The sequence below is a fragment of the Cygnus olor genome, chromosome 6, assembly GCF_009769625.2.
Source record: "Cygnus olor isolate bCygOlo1 chromosome 6, bCygOlo1.pri.v2, whole genome shotgun sequence".
Lineage (NCBI taxonomy): Eukaryota > Metazoa > Chordata > Aves > Anseriformes > Anatidae > Cygnus > Cygnus olor.
The window spans coordinates 7,407,451-7,429,214 of NC_049174.1; the positions used below are offsets into that span (position 1 = coordinate 7,407,451).

The 21,764-nt window shown below is 43.8% G+C and overlaps 1 protein-coding gene across 6 annotated transcripts in view; it reads right to left on the minus strand.

The window, feature by feature from the left end:
- ERBB4 (erb-b2 receptor tyrosine kinase 4) overlaps nt 1-21,764 on the minus strand; it is a 575,035-nt gene that overhangs the window by 3,067 nt on the left and 550,204 nt on the right. For 2 of the 6 annotated variants that reach the window (XM_040562312.1, XM_040562313.1), the window contains exons 25-28: nt 19,332-19,502; nt 3,209-3,256; nt 2,880-2,927; nt 1,949-2,246 (exon numbers count right to left, since the gene is read on the minus strand). In XM_040562312.1, coding sequence (XP_040418246.1) covers nt 1,949-2,246; nt 2,880-2,927; nt 3,209-3,256; nt 19,332-19,502 — 565 coding nt within the window. The remainder of the gene's footprint in view (nt 1-1,948; nt 2,247-2,879; nt 2,928-3,208; nt 3,257-19,331; nt 19,503-21,764) is intronic. The other 4 variants (XM_040562314.1, XM_040562316.1, XM_040562315.1 and 1 more) reach the window with 3 other exon arrangements.

Sequence of the window (21,764 nt, forward strand, 5' to 3'; positions counted from 1 at the left end):
TAGAAGTGAAAAATTTACAACCTGAACAGCCAATATGGGTTAAAATGAAGATCCAGGACGCTGGGAGATGGAGTGACTCATCTAAATGACTTACAAAGCTGGAAACTGAACTACAGCTCGCGCTGAGCCATAGCCCATGCCTCATCTGATCCTGGCCTTCCTGTCCGAGTAAGATCTACAGAGCCAAACACGCAGAGATACTTTGTCTTTGTGGCTGACTCTCCATGAAGCCTTGGATGTATCTTCCATCCAGAAAGCTGTACAGAAATCTTAGTTAAGCCTCTCTGCACAAAGAGCATCCCCAAGGGCTAACTTCTAAGACAGCTTCATTTCTAACAGAACAATTTGCCTGATTAAAAACCTTCCATCCCTGAAGGACAAAGGGCCTTGAAGCATTATGAAAAAAATGATTCAAATGGGTCCTGGAAAGTATACGAGAGTGACATCAGCTCCAGAAGAGGAGCTGGAGCAGGTTACATACAGCTCCTTCAAAACACTTGCTGTGGATTAACACCACAAAAAGCTCTGGAGATAGGTCCAGACAGTGCCCTGCCCTGCAAGGAAATGGGCCCCTGCCTGCAGCTACTGTGTCCAGAGGGCCAAGGAAATGCCTGAGAAAGGACACAGGTGACAGAACTCCCCTTCCCCATACAGCGCTGCCGTGCTGCATGGAGATGAGAGGGTGGCTGTGGTCCTCACTTCAACTCTGTTTTTTTCCAGGAAGGGGCCAGAGATACTAAATGCCAATGTTCAAGGCTCAGCAAGATTATTTTGAACATGTAGCTAAAACTTTGCTGAATCAGTAAGAGGGAACAGGCACATATGGCTTGCCAAGAGTGCAGTAGGAACTCTGAAGCAATGCCAACCATATTGTGCTTTCATCTGAATCCCCCAAATGGCAGAGCGCACGCAGCATTGTGACCACACCGTGACATCCCTGAGTTTGTGCCCGGTGAGACAGGAAGGAGGTGCTTTCTCCTGGGCCGCCACTACTGCCTCCCGGAGGGCTCAGGCAGCTCCTGTGAAGCATTATGCTGTGTGTACAACACCTGTGTACGCTGACACTGCAACAAACTCAGGCACCAATCCCTTATTGCAAGGCCGACTGCTGAAGTGCAGAGCCATGAGTGCACTCCCACAATTGCTACTGCCCTGGGTCAGTCCCAGGACTCCCTCTATTTCCACCATGTAACACAATGTGGCTTCCAAATTCTGAAGCAAACCCAGTAGTTACTTGGCATTTACATCTGCATTAATTAATTTATTTAAAGCTAATGCAAATGTTTGAAAGCAAATCACTAATGACACATCCCCTTAGAGCAAAATGACTGCTGTCACTATTTACAAAGAAAAAAATGAATGAAGGCCAAGTGGGAAGTGTAACACTCCGAGCTGGCACAGATCTAGGCAAACTTCACCTTGCAGTGATCTCTCTGAAGCACATCATGTTCTTTCAATCCTAAACTTCCCCTGCGTATAAAATGCCAACTGTGTGTATTGGTTCTGTGATATGTTCAACGTGACATTTACCAAGCACAATGCCACGAAGATAAAGAAGATCAATAAACAAAGCAACGTGGAGACTACGGCTGGCCAAAGAAAGATTCTTCTCTTGGAGATAACCAAATATTTGTTCTTGGATAAGAAGTGAGTTTGTTGTTCATTTTTTGTTTTTAAATTCTTCCTCATTCCTCTCTCATTCCTTCCCAGAAACAAAGAATAAAGGAGGAAATACCAAAGCTAACATAGCACAGTTCAGTCTTTCTAAGTAGAAAATTAAGCAAAGAAAAGGGAATCCCTCTGCAAAGAAACATTCACCAGGTCAGAATGTTTCAGTCTTGCTGGGTTAGTTGATAAATCCATTTTTTGGTGAGAAGGTCCTGATACAGAAAAACATAAAATGCAGTCAGGCTAGACTGGGATCTTCTCTGGAAAGACACATTTTTACCTGTTTTAGGTTTGTCTCGCATCGGTGTCATGTACCCATCCTCATCCAGCTCTCCCCGGATGACCCGCTCAGGTATGAAGACTGTGGGATCAGCGCTGTACCTCTGGGTGCTGCTGTCCTCTTTTGCCAGGGTGGCCACTTGTTTTCGCAGTGTGCCGTTACAGCAGCTATCTTCAAAGATCTCTGCCGTGGCCCCTTGAGCAACTGGGGCTTCTGGGATTACGCAGCCAGGAGCTCTGTATGGCATCGGCACTCCTTGCTCTGCAGCATAGCCGCCATCTCTATACACAAACTGGTTCTGTTGGAAAAGAAAAGACAGCATGAGAAAGGAGGCTCCAAAGGGAGGCAAGATTCAACAGCAAGTCATGTCTGTGGCTCCCGTGGCCTTCCTGTCACATCTGCCCAATGATGCATTTCACCAGGCAGGAGAAGCCTCATCCACCCTGCAGACTGCTGCATTTCCAGCGCTGCGGGACCAGCAGCAGCACAGGCTCCACAGCAGGCCAGCAAAGCATCTGCCTGCCCAGTGCTACTGAGCTGGCTTCCCCCCAGGGAGGCACCACCACTGCAGCAAGGGCAGCAGGGAAGTGAGCTGGCTAGAAATGGGGCTAGAAAACTTGTCTCCTACCCAGACGTGGAGGTTGGAGATGAACAGCTCCAAGAGGCAAACGGAGTTTCTCCTCTTCTATTATTTTGGCAGCATCCCAGAACAAAAACCTTAAACCTTATGGTAAGGAAATCTTCTGCAAAGGGGGCCAGGGAGAGGGGACACCATCGTCTTTGACCTGTTTATTCCCAGGGGGCTACTTTTAGGGTGTCCTGCAGCACCAATCACCACCCAAACACTACGTAATCCCATCAGGCAGTCCATTTTGGGCTGGTGAGCCGTGCTCTCACTGGCACCTCAATGCAATGGTTTGATGCCACCTACCATATTGCTTGTCAGCAGGGGTGTGCAAGGAAATTTTGACATCATGACCTATAAATAAGAAGGAAAAATGGACAGATTCATCCAAGTGTGTTTCCTAAATGCTTTTTCAAGAAATGTTGGCAATCCTTTTGTGTGTGGGTCCACAGAGCTTGTGGATGAATCCAGGCTGAGTTCAGAGACCCCTGACTATTTGATGGCTTACATACCCACACTGCATTCACTGTTGGCTTTTGAGTTGTGTATGTAGGAATAAGGAGCTGGAAACAGACAACAGGTAGTGAAGGAAGGAGGAAAACCTAAAGGATGAAGGTTGAATGTGAAATACTTACTCCTGACATAGGGGTGTAGGCAGGAGGAGGGCTGTGTCCAATTTCACTCTAATAGGAGAGAAAAATGGAATGATGGATACTTAAAAAGAGATTACATGAATGAAACAAGTCACATGAGCTGTATGAGGTAATGGGGAGAAACATGCACATCAGATTTCCTAACTGAATCCAAAATCCAAAGAATTAAATGATGACAAATGTCTCACCAATGTCAGCAAGTTGTGTGCCCACCTGCCTCAGGGAGGGCTGCCACATTCCCCTTGATGGGTAAGAGCAAGTGCTGTGTTAACACCTACTGACAGCCATCCATATATTCTGCAAATATCTCCTGTCTCATTTTTGGAAAAGCAGAAAGAATGACAGATGGTGGACAGGGCAGCAGAAGTGAGAAAGCACCTAGCTCCAAGCAAGGCTTCCTATCCCAGGGACAAAGCAGGGAGGGCACGGGACTGTCATTAGTCTGTCACAGCTAGTTTGAGTATTGCTGGGAAAATAATCCTGAAGAGCTTTGGGAAGCCCAAATAGAACAACATCCCCTGGACTTCCACTTGCCAATGTCCCATGGTCCTGCTTTCAACACATATCACCCTTTTAACTTTAGCTCTGTATCACATGCTAACAGATTTTACCAAGAATTATAGAGGCTGCAAATCAATGTCTCCACGCAGAGATCATCATTTTGAGATAGTTTTTTTGGAACCATCTTACAATGCCCTGTGGACCTTGAACTGCTGTAACATCAACAGCACAGAGACTGTATTTATATCTATTAGTGCTGCTCAGAACTGGCCTGTTTCTCACTAAGAAAATGCTGATTTTTGGAGGTAAATCAAAATAAAACCTTTTATTATCATGTGTTTTGCTACTGCCAAAATGCTCACTTTGATTTCAAGATCTGTTCTTCATAACTACTTTGTTTCTAATTTTGCTTCAAAAACTTCATTGCATTTCCCTTATCTCCTAATCTGGGGAGAGAAAAAGCCAGGATTCAAAAAAAAAAAAAAAGAAAAAAAACACCAAAAAAATATTATCAAAACCCAAAAGGTTTAAAATTGAGACAAATGAAAAAAGACCACTGCTTCAGAAAATAAATAACCACCCTGAGAACACTCCACTTCAGAAAAAAAAAAGGTTTTCAAAAGCAACATCCATACAAGAAACATACCGAAGTTAGAATACACACTTCCTCAGTTTGTAAGGATGGCAGATAACACAGTCAAACTTATAAACTTCTTGCCAAAACATCAGGATGGAGATGATGGTGACTATTATCTTCCGTTATTTAAAAAGGGTTTTGGTTTAAGCTAAGTATCCGTATCAGGGAAAACCTTTAAAAACAAACTTTTTTAAAATGCTTGCTGGCTACCTGCCTTAAGCCCATTTCTATTGATCAAACATGCTCATTTGCCAGTATCAGAAAAATTCCCACAGCCATTTTGTTACTCAGATCCAGCACCTGGGGTCTGAGGCATTAGTGTGGTGGACAAGCCCTAGTTAGGGATACACTTTTCTCCATTTTCATGAAAATTCATTGGTGTTTAGCCAAGCTATGACCTTCTAAAAAATGCTCCAGGTTGCAAAATACAAAAGTGCAGGAAAACCTCTGTTAGGTGAATTGCCTGTCTGCCCCTTGTTGTCAAAGCCTGAACAGGACTCTCTCCGTACGTGTTTTGTCCCAGGGAAATAAGGTTCTGGAAGGAAGTGATGGAGAGGACCTTGCCTGCAGTCTCAGAGAACCCCTGCCAGTGCCCAGGGAGGAGGAGGAGGAAGAAGAGCTGTGAGGCTCTCAAGGAAAAGTGATGCTGGAAAAGCTGGCACCAGTTACGTACAGCGATGATCAGGAACCAGGGAACGGTGGCTTGCAGAAGATCATAAAGCAATGGCCAGTGAGAGAGACTGGGAGTCTCCTATGATTTCCAAGGTGGCTACAGACCTCCAGAGAGTGTGAAGAGCTGTGACAATGCTGTGGTAGTATCGAACGCAGGTCAGTAGAGTTTGCTGCTGCCCAAATGAGAAGCATGCATCCAATTTTCACAGACACAAGTGAATATAACCACTCCTTTCCTATTTGGTACTACGCAAGCTGTCTTAATCACCTTTAGTTTACATCCCTCTGTTTTCACAGAGGCACCCCCATGAATTTCCACTTGCAGTTCGCTGATTCTGCATGCGTAAGGGGAAGGCTGTAAGGGGAAGGCTGTCTTGAACTACGTTTAGTTCACAGCCCACAGGGATCTCTTAAAGGCAACTTACAAAAGCAAGTCTTTTGTCAACGGCCTTGACTTTGATACGCAGGGCTGTGTGCCTCTGCCAGTAAATGTTTAGATGATTAAAAATTAAAATTAATTCTGTGCTAGGATAGCCACATCATCTATCTATGGACATGCTTTGCTCCACCCTCATCACAAAAGGCTAAACCCACCGTCCTATCTTTAGATTTTCTTGGCCATGATTCTAGCCTTTAAGTACATACTATGCAAGTGTAACAACATAATAACATGCCCTCTTAGAATAACCCTGTCCCAAGACATCAGGAAACAACGGACCAGCATTAACACACTTACTGCTATTTTTGCTGATAAGACCCTCCCCAGCCAGTGAGCTGCCAACTGAGATCAGGGTAATGGTATTTTCTTCATGCCTCCCCTTTAGCTCTGTACTAAACATAGCTGTCTTGCAACAGCTTCTCTTAACACAGAACCTTACAGCTTGGCTCTTGTCAAACCGCTGGTGTCTGCACCCATTTTAATTCTATACTGTTTTTCCCCATGAGCTAATACCCTGTGGCCACTGTTCCAAAAAGAGGAGGCAAAGAAAACAGCTGCGGTGCCAATTAGTGGGGCTGAAAATGTGATATAATTGTTTAAATGTCTTTAAATTGCCTGCTAATTGCAACGTGATGTCATCATTTTGTAGGCTTCCAAGATAAGTACTGAAAGCCCCAGCCAACTTTTATTGGTCGGTACACGAATCACACTGTGAGCAGAAAATGCATCTGGATCTTACCAAGAAAAACTTAAATAGCTTGATTTGTATGGGTGAAGCAGTTTACTTTGTTCTTTTTTTTTTTTTTTTTTTTTTTTTTTTGATTCAGTTGCTTTTGCATTTTAAATGCTATCTTGAAAGAGTAGCCTATGTTCCTTTACTGAGAAGACATAGGTTTTTGGATTTCTGATGCTGAAATTCTGACCTGAATGATCACTGTCTCTAGCTTGTTGTGATGGGACAAGGACTTCAAAAAAAAAAAAAGAGGAATCAATCACCCTTTTGATAGTGTAATATGTGTTGTATCTGTTAGCTCCACAGTGTACACATCCACCAACACTAAAGCTCTATGCAGCCTCCAAAAGGAGCCCAGCATTTTTAACTGTCCATGAGCAGCCCTAACCAGAAATGCCTGAGATTTCTTTCTTTATACTACATGATTCAATTTTCGGCACAAACATGACATCGGGGAGAAACGATTAAAAACAAGCAAGTGTGCCCTAAAGCCTTTTTAAAGGCCCTTTGGTATTAAACACCAGTGATGTTATCAACTATTGTAACAGCTAATGCATGTGTAAAATGAGCCTTGATAAAAGAGAGGTAAATAACACTTTCGTGAATATTGGCTTGTGTTATTGCTTTCTATTCATTAATTGCATTTTCCAATTCCTTGCTTCTGAAGTCTCCCAAAAGTAAATACCTCCTCCTTCATAGCAAGGACATAACATTGCTGGCTGCCTATTAAACCACAATGAAATCAAAGCCACGTTGGGTCCTGCTGCTTGTATGTACGCGGTTGTGTGCCTCTGCCTTACCTCTTTTCATTCGGGTCCGGCGTTGTGCCTGGAGGATGGCACCCAGGGCCGTGTTCCCGCTCCTACCTGCACCGCAGCTTGCCTGCACCAGCCTGATGGTGACCACGGCCTCCTCCAAAGCTGCACCCGATGCAGACTTCAGCTGGAGGAAGTGCTGAAGGTCAGTGACAGTGCTGCTGGGGACTATGGGTGGTTGGAACTATCACCAAACAGGTGACAACTTTACTCTCCAGCAGGATCTGGCACCCCCACGACTTGCTTGCTAGCATAGCCTCCCAGCAGCACCCTTAGTGCTGCGAGCTTGTTTTCCCTGAACCTGCTGAGATTATTATCATTCCTTGTTCTTTAAGCAATCTGCTAAACTCATGTGACTGACAAATTTCTCTTTACTCAAGGCAAGGCTTTAGTAAAGTGCACACACACACACCTGAACCCAGATAGTGCTCCTGGTCACACGAGCACCCCTTTCACTCCATCTGCTCTCAAACACGAAAAGCACCGAACCAGGCAGCAGGAGCAGAACACTCCCCCAACCTTCTTAGTCCCCACACGTACCGTCAAGGGGCATCTCGTGGTCCTTGCTTCAGGCAACTCAGTGACCACCTGTTTTGATTGAGCTCTGTGTGCACTTAGAAGTAACTCACTTTCGTCTTTACCTGATTAGAAACCAAGCCAAACCAGGTTTATCTGATTTAAAACCAAGTCAATATCCAGGCTCAAGTCACCACACTGCAGCCCCCTAGCATAGCAGGTCGAGCAGATCTTGCTGCAGCAGTTTGCCCAGAAAGAGGACAGCTGATTAATGCAAGTGGGTCTGAATAATATGCTCGGGATGCTCTGGTGGGGCTGCAGGCAGAGCACACCATGCAGAGCCATACCACCAGCCCTGAGCAAATTCCAGTTACATTTCAAGGGAGCTGCCTGGTATTTACAACTGATCTGAACTGAAATTCAAATAGGAAAGACCACTGCAGGAGAGCAGCCATGTCTGCTCAGGAGCAGTCCTGCTTCCCTCTGCCCTGCCTCTGAGAGCAAACATGTCTGAGATGAAAATCAAAGGGAAAAAAAAACCTGTACCACAAGACTGTTGTGTAATGCTACACAGAAATTAAATGCCGTTTGTATAGTGATGGCTAGAGGGCTTTGCAGAGCTCTGGAGGTTTGTGGTCCTAGCCCCTGCTCAGAGCCAAGCTGTATGTAAAATGAAAAGTGCAGCCTGGCTTGACAAATCCAGCAGACCACTCACATTTGCAGAGTCACACACGTTTGTTGCTCCACCAGCACTCACGCTGCTTCCTCAGGTCTGGAGAGAACAGGTGTAGGGAACCATTCTCAAGAGGAAAGTTTTGCTTCCTGCTGTCAGAGCAGCAGTGAGCAGAGGCAGGAATGCTATACACACAGGACAGCTTACCCCACACCAGAAGACCCCCTTGCTGGCAAAGAGCTGGTGCACAGGTAAAATGGATGTAGTATGCTGGTGATCCCTGCGTGGGTCCTGCAGGAGCTGAGGGTACTTGAACTTCGGATTTTGGATGCTACCACTTGGTATCTTCAAGCAAGCCTCAGGGCTCACATACAATTAAATCTATTGACTTCTACAGGGATGGACAACTACCCTGACTTAAGGAGCACCCATGAGACTATGTGAGCTTTGTAGTTCATCCTCTCCTCTTCTGAATCAGGGAAGTTTAATTTTCTACAAAAGTTTCCCACCACTCCTTCCTAAAGATGGGTAAGTCTGGAGCATGAGGCAAACCAGAGAATCCTCAGTGCTACTGGAAAGGATTGCTGTCTGCAGGTATGGTTGGAACAAGGTCTGGGAACACTGAGGTCTATGTTTTTTCCTTCATCGGCTCGCTCCTTCCATGCCTCCACCGCGGAACCACAGGCACTGCTCAACTGGTATGCAAAACGAGATCAACCAAGGGGCCCTGGGATGGTAAGCTGTCACTTCTTTGCAGCGCTGGCTGGACACAGAAGTTCATGAGTCTGACATTCCTCATGCTCTCTCTTCTGTCCAGCCCAGGCTCCTCATCGTACTTAAGAAAACTCCCTTCTCCACTAGGCACTTTCTCTAGGCCTGTGAAGAAAAGTCCCCAGGTGAGACAGCTTGGTATCAGGTATGGGTCATCACTGGCACCTTGCAGCACTTTAGCACACAGAAAAACAATCACAACATACTGGAGACGTACATCTTCTGAAACCAGTTTGGGATCTGTGCATGTCTCACATCGGTTTTCTCAAGCAGACAGACAGAAATATGTCCTTGGCTCAATGGTCATGAAGTCCCACTGGGGAGCAATGAATCTCGGTTGGAAATTACAAATTCCCAGCCACTTTTCCAGCATTAGCCTTTTTCAGAATATGGGTAAACATTTTAACTTGAATATCTATGCACTACAAATATAGAAAAAAGTGTAAAGCACCATTCTGTGTTAGCTCTCATCTCTGATGTCTGCCCCTTCCACGACCAAGGTATAATCCATCCAGTTTAGATCAGTGAGATGAAATTGGAAAAACAAACAAAAAAAAAAAAAACAACCAAGGACTAAGTCTTTTCTGTATGTATGCTTTTTCTGCTTGCCATTTGTCAGAAAAAAGGTAGGATGTGCAGGCAGTGTAAGCTCACAGAGGCTGCGGGTATGACAGAAATATGCCAGAGCATGTCCAGGCAGTATGGTGGGTTTATGACATTCCTGAACTTATTCAATATCAGTACAGGCAGTTCACTGGTGACCTGGATTCAGTTCAGTACTGACTTAATTAATAGCTGCAGGTGACTCGTAGATAACATCTGTCTGTTTTCAGACTTACAGGTTCTTTTACAGCAATCCATGCACAGTGGGATGCCCAAATTTCAACAGAGCCTTCCAGGAGTAATATGGTATAGACTGTGAACAGTAAATGGCATAAATCATAAATGAAACATGCCTAACATTCTTGGCATAGGGGTATAGGAAATGAGATACCTAAATACTGCACAGACTATTTCCTGTGCTATTACTGGAAAATACCAGACATACACCCTCCTTTTTCTGTCTAAAACCTCACCAAGTAAGGGAGTCAAGGATTAGAAGACGGCTGATGAAAATAGCCCATTAAGAGATGCAAGATGTGGCCACAAAATCGTTTCCAAGCACACTGGCACGGAAACATAGGTGAAGTGCTCTGCCATAGCCCCACCTTCTGTACCTAGCTTGTGAATAAAAGCTGTGCCCTGCTATATTGGGTCAAAAATCCTCCATGGAACCACCCCCCAACCTCCAAACTTCCCAAACCTTTGTCTGCCTGAGCTTCAGGAGGGTTGGCAAACAGACTTCAGCTGGCAAAATCTGCGATTTGACATAAGCATGGCACAAGAGTGAAGATGCAAAAATTTCTTTCCCCTGCTGTTTTGTATGAACACACTGGAGTGTCAAGCAGACAGGAGAGCAGGAAGAGAGGCAGCTTGCATGTGTCTATCTTCCTCCTTCAGGCTCTTTTACTCCTGTATCCTCCCTGTCACCCATGACTAGTTTTCTGTCACTCCTTTTCTTTAATACACACTCTTGAGACATTTTGCAGTAAATGGCCCCTTTTAACACTGGGCCAGTTCCCCACTGTTTGGAAGAGATGACGTACCATCGCCTAGCTACTCACACAGTTCTCTGAGGGAGAGAAGGGTCCAAGCACTGCTCCTGCTCATGTAACATCTGTCCAAAACACAGGAGCAGTGGCAGCTCTTTTTCTGTACAAACCTAGAGCTTCAAATCCCCAAACAGGGAAAGGATGGGGAATGGGACCTTAAAGCCCACAACAGGGCCATGATTTGTGATTGTGATATGGCAGACCAAAAAAAAAAAAAAAAAGGCACAAAAGAAAGTTGATGAGCAACACTCTGAGCAGCAGCCCCCTCCTATGCTGTGCGCTGCATCGCCATCTTCCCCAGTCTGTTTTATACAGTAATCAAAGGATATTCTGAGCCTCTCAAAATGCCATCAGCCCTCATTGAGAATGAAATAGAGCACATCTCCACTGAAGCCTTTACAGCAGTAATCATTACAGCATGCTGGCCTGAACAGGGAGCTCTTACAGACAAAGATGGGTTTTAAAAATAAAATAAAAAAGCCTCCCTAAAATCTGAATAGAAACTTGATGATAATCTCCCAATTTTATTATGCAAGGGGGAAAAGAAACCCGTAATTGTGCACTCTTGGTCTCTTATAGCGAAGAATAGGCTTCTTGATGAAATGCTGAGTTGATTTAGAGCAGGGCTGAGGTTCTGGTGGCAATAATACTCTAGAAGAAATAACCATCCAACTGATTTGGATAAAATAATCATTTTTTAACATTCTAAATCTAAACTTCATCTGTGCCTCCTCCCACTTCTCCCCACCACATCTTTTGGAGAGTCTTTTTATAGTTTCCATAATTTTTCCTCCCCCCCTTCCAAACTACAGCATTTAACAAGAAAGACAGACTCTTTACTCTGGCTAACAAAAGGAATTTTAGGCTGTGTTGGCATTTATCCCCACTGAATGTAAGTTTAGAAAGTACAGTATTTGGCACAGGATGCTCCCGAGTCCTCCTGCTACCTTATGCTCCAGGCGTTATCACACGAGTCCCGTCGCTGTGGGATGCTGTGGATGTTGCTCACCGGCTCGTGAGCACCAACCATCACGGGCAGACAGGTGTTTAAATGACAACTCCTTGGAGCCTTGCCAGGTGCACTTCCAAATCACAATTCCTTGTATTTTCAGGTGTGGTTATTGTTTTAACAAAACCACGAACACGATTCCACAGAAGCAGACTTCTTCACTAGCAATTTCTGTTTCAAACCCAGGCACTGAAGGAAAATTTTCTCCCAGCTCTCATAATTATTTCCTGACTCTTAGTCCATTTTTCCAACTACTGAATTATGTAGAGTTGTTTAGCTTGCTTTTTTCCAAGAATGCCTCATCAGTGAAGTGTAGAAATATTTATTACTTATTCTCTTTATATCTATTGACTTTTTTCTTTTTGGGAAAGAAAATGGATCAGCTGTGAGCTCTCTTGACTGTTAACAGAGCCAGCTGCTATTCATGGATTAAGCAGATGCTGCCTGATTTTAAACCAGTTTATACTGAAGCTCAGTAAATTTACATGTCAGATATCAAGGTTTGAAGCAACAGACAGCTACTGTCTCTTCCACTGATTCCACTGAGTGTTAACTCGCATTAGGTCTCACCAGGAGTACTGTGAGTTGGTGACTTGTTTTTGAACATGCATTAAATTCATAGAAAATATATGCTCAAACCCAAATGCCAGCCAGCACTTTCAGATTGTCTGACTCTGTATGCCTGTATTCAGGAGCCTGCGTTCCGACAGAAAACAACTAAGACGTTTAAAAAATCCTGTTAAAAATTCCTGTTTTAAGGCACTTGACCTGCAAATCACGAGGCAATTTAAGAGGCTGGTCCTGATATTCTATTCAGGATGAGAAGGGCTTGGTCCTTGAGAAATTTCACTGATTTCAGCTGGCCTGGCTGCAAAGCAAGAGACTAATTGCCATAAAACAGGTTTCAAAGATTTCTCTGTGAAGAGCTGGGCATCGTCTATTCTCTTTGAGTTCTCCATATGAATTTTCTTCCTTTTTCCTCTGGCAAACTTAGCACGCTTTAAAAAGATATTTAAATACTCGTATTCTAAATACACACATTTTGAGAGAAGCTTTCCTTTTTCATGTAAATTATTAGACTGACATGATTTTTCATCTAATGTATTTTACAGCCTATTTTTGCATGTTTATTCTTCCTACTTCATTCACCCTGAGCAATGGAATAATGTTGACTAGTGCCACTCTGGTATTAGTCCTGCTTTTCATGGACTATAAAATGGCCTGGTGCTATCTACATTTCTAACAAAGACTAGAAATAGACACACTTTATAGAATACTTGCCAGAAGAAGAAAGTTATTGTAGGTAACACATTTGTGATGGCTGACTAGGCACCAACAAAACACGAACAGCTACTGAGAACTTCATAATGGAAAAGGCAGAGCAGAACAGACAGGAGCCTCCCACCACCAGGATGTCATTAAAACTTAGGGAAGCACAAAACAGGAATGAGAGATCTTCCAGGAGAGCTTGGTGGGACTTGGAGAATTACTTTGAAGGTTTGATGGCAGCAATTGCAGTATTTGGTACACTGTTAAATAGACTCTACTAGGAAAATAAACAAAATGTAGTATTTACTGAAAGATACAGAATGGATTCATACAGAGCTTGAATATTCCTAATGAATCAAACAGTTTTTCAAGAAGCAACAGAGCTAAAAAAGAGGTAGAGTCAATGTAACCTTCTGAAATGCTATGAAACCCTTTGATACAACCTCTAGCTAATTTGCAAGTTCATCAATTATTGCAACACCTGCCTAAGGAAGAGAGATCCTTGCAGAAACACAAAAGAAAGACTACCAACATTTTCAACATTTTTGATCACCTTTTAAGGAATTAGACACTGGACAGAAAAGTAAAACAACAAAAATAACAACAAAACCAACAAACAAAAAAACCCACAACCCAACCCAACATGAAGCATGACATCTAAGGAAAGATTTGGTTATTATTTGGGGGAAGATATTGCAGAAGCAGAGGGATGGCAAATGACACAAACAAACCTAATAAAAAGGAAACATCAGTGGTATTCTGCCCTAACACCAAACATGTACAAATGATGCTATCCTACTCAGCCCCTTAGGCAGAAGAGATTTCTGGTAACTGGCAGTTCCTTAATCTAGCACAAAAAAGGTGTTTGGTGGACAGTATTGAGATCCAAACCCTGCATAAGTCCATGTTAAATGCCCACTGAGACTCTTCTAAACTGTGATGTATTTTCCATCCCAAATGATACAATCAAGATAATCTTTTGGGAAGACAAATTGCACCTCAAAGAGCATTTCTGCACTTGAAGTAGAAATTGGGAAACAAGTCCCTGGCTGATGTTATGCCAGGAGGCTAGACAAAATGCTTGTACGCCTCCATCTAGCCTTGATACCTCTTCATACAAATTATCTATTGACTTCGGGATGAAGTAGTTTTACTGCTATCAGCCCCACACAGCCAGGACATGTCTGGAGAAAAAGTCCACTCAAGAGCAGGGTCAATTAACTGCCTTTTCTTACAGGAAAAGAAGTGAGGACCAGGAAGACACTGATTGCTACACCAAAGCCCTGGGCACAAGGAGAATCACAAACAAATCATGACTCCCTCATGAATTCCGCTTTGCCAAGTGAAAAGGATGCTAGCTTTCCCCACCAGCAAGGCCAGTACCCCTCATACAAGCTCACCTGTGCTGGCACACTGGGAAGTGCCCTTCCAAATCCTTACTGCTCTCCCAAATCCCTCCTTCCAGCTCCAACTGAGGAGAGTGGTGCTTACAGACCCCACCTGCTGGATTTCAGTCTGTAAGGGAGGTCATTATTAGACCTCAGATCTGATCTTCTACCACTGGAGCACTACAGGTACCTAAGAAATTCAGCCCTGTTACTTAAGAGCCTAATTAAAGTCACTGAATTCCGGCAGCCATCTCGTTGGGTGAACAGTCCCTGTTGTCCGTGATAAGCTTTGGAAGGGAAGATGCCACACCAACATGAAACGCATCTAAAATCACTAACAGCCTTCTCCTTTATAATTCTGTAATTTGGAAATGGCTACTTTTCAAATTCAGAAACCAGATCAAATTAATCATAAAGGTAACTCCTTGCCCAGTTTCTCTCTGGAATGATCTTTTTATATACAGACACGTACAGATGTTCAGCCATGAGACATTCCCAGCCCTAGAGCTGTGCCAGGACTGCTGGGGTGGCATACCAGACACTACTCAGGGAACTAAAAGCTGGCTTTTGGCATACCAGACCCTGCTGTAGCCAAGCGGAACAGTCTCCCTGGACATATGAATTAGACCCCTCTCCTAAAAAACTAGCTTGATACTTAATTGCAGTGTTGGCAGACATTCCATGATACACAGCGAATGGAGTAAAATTACAGAGACAGCATCAGTGAGTAACAAACAGTATAGACGTTTTTCAGGAGGAATTTGCCAAGGATTTAGAGCAAAAAGCACCACTGGGTACACAGAGTGCTTTCTGTATTAGTTTTATCTCTGTGCACACAGGACAGTACTTGTTACAAATACCTGAATGAATCATCTAATGGCTGTGAATGTAGGACACTCAAGCACTAACTGGGGTACCGTGCTCCTGGAAACACTGCTGAGGATTCAGTTTATCTCTCAGAAGCACAGACCTTCTAAAACTCCATGTTTCTAGAATATCTCTAGACAACGGAAAATAAAAGCTGGAAAAATCCAAAGAGCTGAAATTGCAACTGAAGAGTTCAGATGCCATGAAAGAATTCAATTTAGCTTAGGATGCTAATTTTTATTTCAAAACTGCATCAGTCTCGGGATGGACTTTGTAACACAGGGCACTATTATGGGCTTAGAGTGTGGGCAAGCTTCTGCTCCCGGCAGCACAGGTCCTAAAGAAATGCTGGTACGAAGCCAGTCTGGGTGTGATGCAAGTGCTGAAGCTGTGCCTGCGCCTTGCACCTTCAGTACATCTCTGTAATCCCTGGAGGAAGAAGGATGTGGCACTCCCTGTGGAGCTGGAAACTTGCCACGAGGTTTCCCTCCTTCCAGCCCTCTTTCTGTGAGCAGCAGCTCTGTGCTACCAATTCACATCCAAATAGCTCTCACATGGGAGGGAACAGGCACATGCTGCTTTATGCATCCAACCAGTGCTTTATGCTCAACCAGTGGCGCCTCTCCCAGGCAAAAGCTGCAAGGATTTAGGACTGAGATCAACCCAGAGAAACTTCAGTACTTTCTTTAGAAAGTAAATGCCCTTTCTCAGGCCTTTGGAGCCTAAGAGTGGGGAGGCTTATCATCTCACTGCTTTCTCACTGCAAACTTCTGTCCCCAGCCTGTGGTCCTGTAATGTTTGAGTACAGCCGTCAGAGGAGTACAACACCCTGCCACCATATAACCTGCTTCTCCTTCACTAAAATGACAGTCAGAACAACTAGGATGTGAAACGCAGTATCTTTCAAGCTTCTCATCTCTGAAAATGACAAGAAGATTATGTAGCTCTTTGTGTGTTTTACTTCACCAAATTGCCTGGCAATCTCCCCATAAAATTGAATTTGCCAGACGCAGTGAACACAAACTACCTAAGCTGTATCAATTCATTTGGCATTTAAGGCTGCAGCTGTACCATAATGAGTTTGTGTAATATTAACGTTCACTATACCAAACAAGCACGAATTGCAAACTATCCAAAGGAAACACAAAGAAAGACATAATCGGGCAACTGCAGGTGGAGAGATCTGCCTGCATGTCAATTCTGTGTGATTCTTATCGCTGACGTTCCCTGGTACTGCACTATATACAGTAAGTGCACAGTTGCCTTATAGGACCTACTGGATATTTTGTTTCAAACCAACACTAATCTTCACAGGAAGAACAGTTAACACACCAAGAACCTGAGTGTTTTCGAAAAACACAAAGGCACGTAGCTTTCTGTACAGAGAGAACACAAATGTACTACATCCAGAAAACAACAACAACAACAACAAGAACTTCCAGCAAAAGAAACCAGGAATGCAAAGATTCTGTGGGGCTTTTGATGCAGCCCCAAGCCCCTCCAGCAACTTTGTGCTGTGGCCTTCCTGCAGTCTGGAAGTGCATGCCTGTGTGGCAGTACTAACAGTGCATTCAGGAGATGCAGGGCTGTTAGCAAATAAAACTGAGACTTATACTAATGTGAGACACTGGACCAGCCCCTCTATATTATAAAGGTTAATATTGTTACAGGTCAGAAGTCAGTCTGCAGCCACTCCAGCAAGTGCTATTATAAATCAGCTGGGAATTCAGCGGCAACTTCTTTGCCCATCTGTTCTTTCTGCCTTAAAAATTACCCGTCCGTAAGGAGGCTTCTGCAAAGAAGAACACTACGAAGCTGGAGGGGGTGCAAAGCCACAGAGCTGAGTGTGAGCCTCCTGTGCCCCAGCTGCCCTCTGTGAGTTAGAAAACCTTGCTCAGAATCTGGAAACTTTTGGCAAAGGGTAATTCCAGATTTGTTTAAGTGTTAGACTGTCATATGATTCCAGAGAAAAATTCCCAGCAGTAGGAGTTACTGAAAGCAGGATACAGAGTTGCTATTGTCATTAAATTGAACTGCAAAGCAAAGCTCCCGTTGACTAAGTGGGACCAGATCACAGTCTCAAACCAAGATGGGAAATTGCAAGCTGCAGAGAAGAGACATCACATCAAGAATGTGATGGAGCCTCTCTGTGTGACAAAATGAAGGCCTGGGGTCTCCTTCTGCAGTTCTGCTGACTTCAGGGGGATCACATGTGCAAGCAGTGTGGCTGCAGGTTGGGCAGAGGCTGTGAGAAAGTTATTTAAATTTTCGCACAATAATAGTAATACATTTCTGGGTTTGCTTGCCATGAATTTCTCAGTGGGAGCGTTGGCTACCCTGTGTTGGTCTAAGTGTTGGTGTACTCTGCTGTGTAAAACAAAGTTACAGTGATTTACAGCAGTGCACAAGTGAGCAACTTTTGAAGGTAACTATTGTCATTTCCTCCTTTTCTCAGAAGCTGGCAGCAAAGGAAACAGAACCTCCCCAGAGACAGCTGAAGTAAAACTGACTTATTTCAGATCAGCGTCAGCCCTAAAAACTCTCGTTGCAATAAAGGGGAAGTTTCTTGTTTATTGCTAAATCATGCATCATTCGCCTCTGCACTGCTGTCTAGCGATGCAGGAAAAGCACTGGGTGAATCCAGCTTAGCCATTGGGACTACAACCCAGCCTCTTCCAAACACTTATCAAGTCTCCTTGCCTTTAAAAACAGTAGCAATTTCCTTATGAATTTATCGGATATTGTTTAAGGTTAGGCTTTGTCTTCCTTATTCCAGAATAATTTACTCAGGAGAGGTGAAAGAGCATCATGCAGAGTACAGTCAGGACATGAATACTGACCTGGTTCCAGCGCTCTTTGCTCCATCACTTACCTCCTCCCTGCCACACATGGTGTAATCAATGCATGGAATCACAGAATGGTTTGAGCTGGATTCAGACCAGGGTGTGAATCTGGGACTATCTACACTATGGAGAAATGTTTGATAGAATTCTAACCCATATGGAATAAATACCAGCATTTCAATGAGACTGCACTTAATGTTTCAAAATGGGACTTTCCACTAAAGGCAGAGTGGAGAGAAAAATCCAACCCAACAAGGGAAGTCCCTAATTACGGAATATATCTGATGCTTGTGCAAATGTCCTTGCATCAGCAATGACATTTCACAATTTCTTAGTTTTGTGAGAAGGGGGGGCATCTACTAACTATAAACTATTAAAAGGCCAGAGCCAAATGCAGCACTGGGCAGAGGTCAGAGCTGCAGACAGGAAACTCCAGAGTGAAAAGGAATTCAGGAAACGTGCACTCAGGTCCCACATACAGCAGGGCTCCTCTCATGCTGTGGCATTTACAGCAGAATTAATTTCACCAGACCTTGTGCACCAGGTCTGAGACTGCTCTGGAGCTGTCAGCAGTCAGTGGATAGAGAGAGACACCTCCAGAATGTGACTTATCCCACTGTAAATGTCCAAAGCGAGCAGCAGTCATCACCCCCTGGATGTTCAGGTGAAGAGCTTAGATTGTATCTCTATCTTTTTGATGGTTACGGTTAAGCGAGCTGAATTCCACCTGAATCCTCTCTGTGCCTCAGTTGTCCCTGTAAAATGAACATCATATCCTTCCGTAACAGGGATGTTACAAAGATCATCATGCCAAAATCTCTGATATGCTCAGCCAAAACCCATGCTTGTGGAGGCAGGCCCTGAAAGCATCACGTATAAACAGGGAAAGGGGCTGGGTCTGAAATCTGGCTTGAGACACAAAAGCAGCATTATCTATATATTCCAGCTGCCCTCAGTTACATCAGTGCCAACCCTGTCAAGACGAAAGGATTGCAGGGACAGAGAATGAGAGCTATGTACTTCCTGGCCAGGATGGTACACAACTGAGAAACGACACTGCCTGACTTCACAAGCTTCAGCTGTGCTTTCAAGACAGGCAGTTCAAGTCGAGCCTTTGTTCACTCAAGGCTGAGCTATTAATTCAAAATTCACTTGGGCACAATGAACAGGGAACCCAGTGACAACATTTTTATAGTCACTCTCCTTACAATGGAAGCTTGTAATTCCCAAGGCAACTCTCACCTGTGTTTGATTAGTGTACTTAAATCTTCACCTGTGCTTTTATAATAACCAGTATTTTCCGTCAGAGCTTGCTCTTACCCTGTTGGAATCAATTCTTGTCCTGGAAGTGTAGATGGGAGGAGGGATATTGAAGGCTTGAGGAACAAGATACTCTTCAGCATCCATCATATCTTCCAGGTCTTCTTCATCAAGAAGGTTTTGAAAGAACTTACTGTCATTTGGACTTGGTAGTTTCATACGATCATCTCCCTGAATAGGTTGTATGGAGAGAGGAAAACAGCAAAGAGATGGATTAATTTCCCAACAGGGAACTTAGGCCTTCTTCATGCCCTAGCAGCCAGGCTGCAGGGACCGCACATGCTGTTTTGTTTATTCTAAAGCACCACATCCACATCATTTGATTTTTTTACTGAGAGTATGATGACAGAAAGGGAATAACTGCATAAATCAAGCAAAGCCTTTTTTTTTTTTTTTTTTTTGGCATTATTGTGACCGAGCTTTTGTTCTTTCTTCCTTTTCCCATACAAGCTCAGTTTCTGACCCAAATTCTGTCAAGGTCTGTTGTATTTTGTGAAATATCTCAGCTATTTAGGCTTGCATGTTGGGGAAAATAACATGGCAACTGCTGTGTTTGGATGTTTGCTTTATTTTCATTTGTATTTTTAGGGACTCGGTGGGCTAAATTTCCCTCTCATCCATATGGAAAGTTCTGCGGAATGTAACAGAGCTGAAAGCAATAAAAATCAAACTGGGTAACAACAGCAGCAACGATGATAAGTATTTTTTATTGAAATGGCATCTACAAGCCAGAGAGGCAAATCATGGCTGTGCTTTGCTCAGTGCCAAAAACCATCAGAAAAGGCAGCTCATGCCCTAAACGCCTAACTGCCCATAGAAATGATACTAAATTTAATTGCATGGATCAAGAGTGGCCTCCCCCTCAAGAATTACTCTACCACGTGTGAATTCAGCAGGGAATCATGGCTGCACTACAGCATTCATACAGACCTGTTTAAAAGCTCAACAGCAAGCTCATCATTCTTGATGGCCTCTGGAGGGAAGGGGGAATCATAATGGCAGAGATACCAGTGCAACAGAGTTACCCTGGTTTCTCTTCAGGATGTACATGGCCCATATTGTCTGCAATGATCACTGGAGAAGCTTAACGGGAAGGAATACCCACCAGACTATATGTAGTTGTAACAAGGGAGGGAAAGGCAGGGGAAAGGAAGGCGGGGAAAAGAGATTTTGAATGGGGAAACATGTCCTATCTAATGAAGTATTTAATCAGACTGATTTTTTCAGAGTCACTCATAACAGCTGAACCTACGATTTAACACAGTGGGGAATACCACAGGAGAAATAAAGCACCGTAATTCTTCTTGACCAACATTTTACTTTTTAAATTTATTTTATTTCTCCTCAGGTTGCAGGAGAGTAGCATATGTTGGCACTGTGCAATAATACACCTTTAGCAGGCTAGCATGCCTACAAAGTGAAATGAAACGCTGTATGATGAGACTACCACTAGTCCCAGAAACAGTCAGGAGGCATGGAAGTGGCAGCCTGTACTTCTGGAGAATCTTCAGCTAGGAAATCTTACCTCAGCGTGAAGCTAAGAACCAGCTGGACTTATCCCCACACTGTACTCCATGATGTGGAGGCGATATATGAGTGTAAGAGTAGCTGTGTCGAACTGATTTCACGCTTTGGTCTCTGGTGTTTCAACATCACCCTACTTTTAGTTTTACTTTACTTCCATTCGCACTGCTCACACACTAGGACTATCCAAGGACTTTACCAAATGGTCAGATTCGTTTCCCATGGCTTGAGATTGAGATGTAATAAACACATAGCTCTAGGTTTCTGCAGGGTGTGGGAGCAAAAGAAAAGTCTCTACACATGCCTGTGTGCAGGGTGTACACGGTTGTAGCTAGATTAGTGAACAGATGTGTCTGTGCTGGTATTGCCACTGTCACAGTGTGGTTTCATGTGATGAAGCATGTTGGTGTGTATCATACAGCCTGTGAAGCACTACAAGCTGCACAGAGCCTACACAGCCTCTCCAGCATGAGGCACCCATATGACACAACTCCCTGCCTTCTGAGAAACCTTCATGTTTAGGCTATGCAAAAAAAAAAAAAACCCACAATCTCAACAGTGCAGGGAAGTTTCTTTTCAGGGTAATCCCCTGAAATTTAGCCTAAGCAACTGCACAACCAAGCAAGTCCTTGCTCTAAAGTAAGTCCACTGATGGATAATTTTTTTCTCCCAATTTCATGAGAGAATGCAAACTACTCAGCAGCTTGCAAAGACAGAGCTTGTGCACGTGCTCACAAACACAGACTTAGGAAGTGAACTTCAGGTGTTTCTCCTAACTTCTGAGATACCGACACTGGCTATTCTACTTTACTACTGTATAGTACTAGTCACTGTGTTTGATTTAAGTTCAAGAGCATTCTGAACTCCCAAGATTCAAAGGCAATCCCCTTAATAATCTGGTTTGATAGG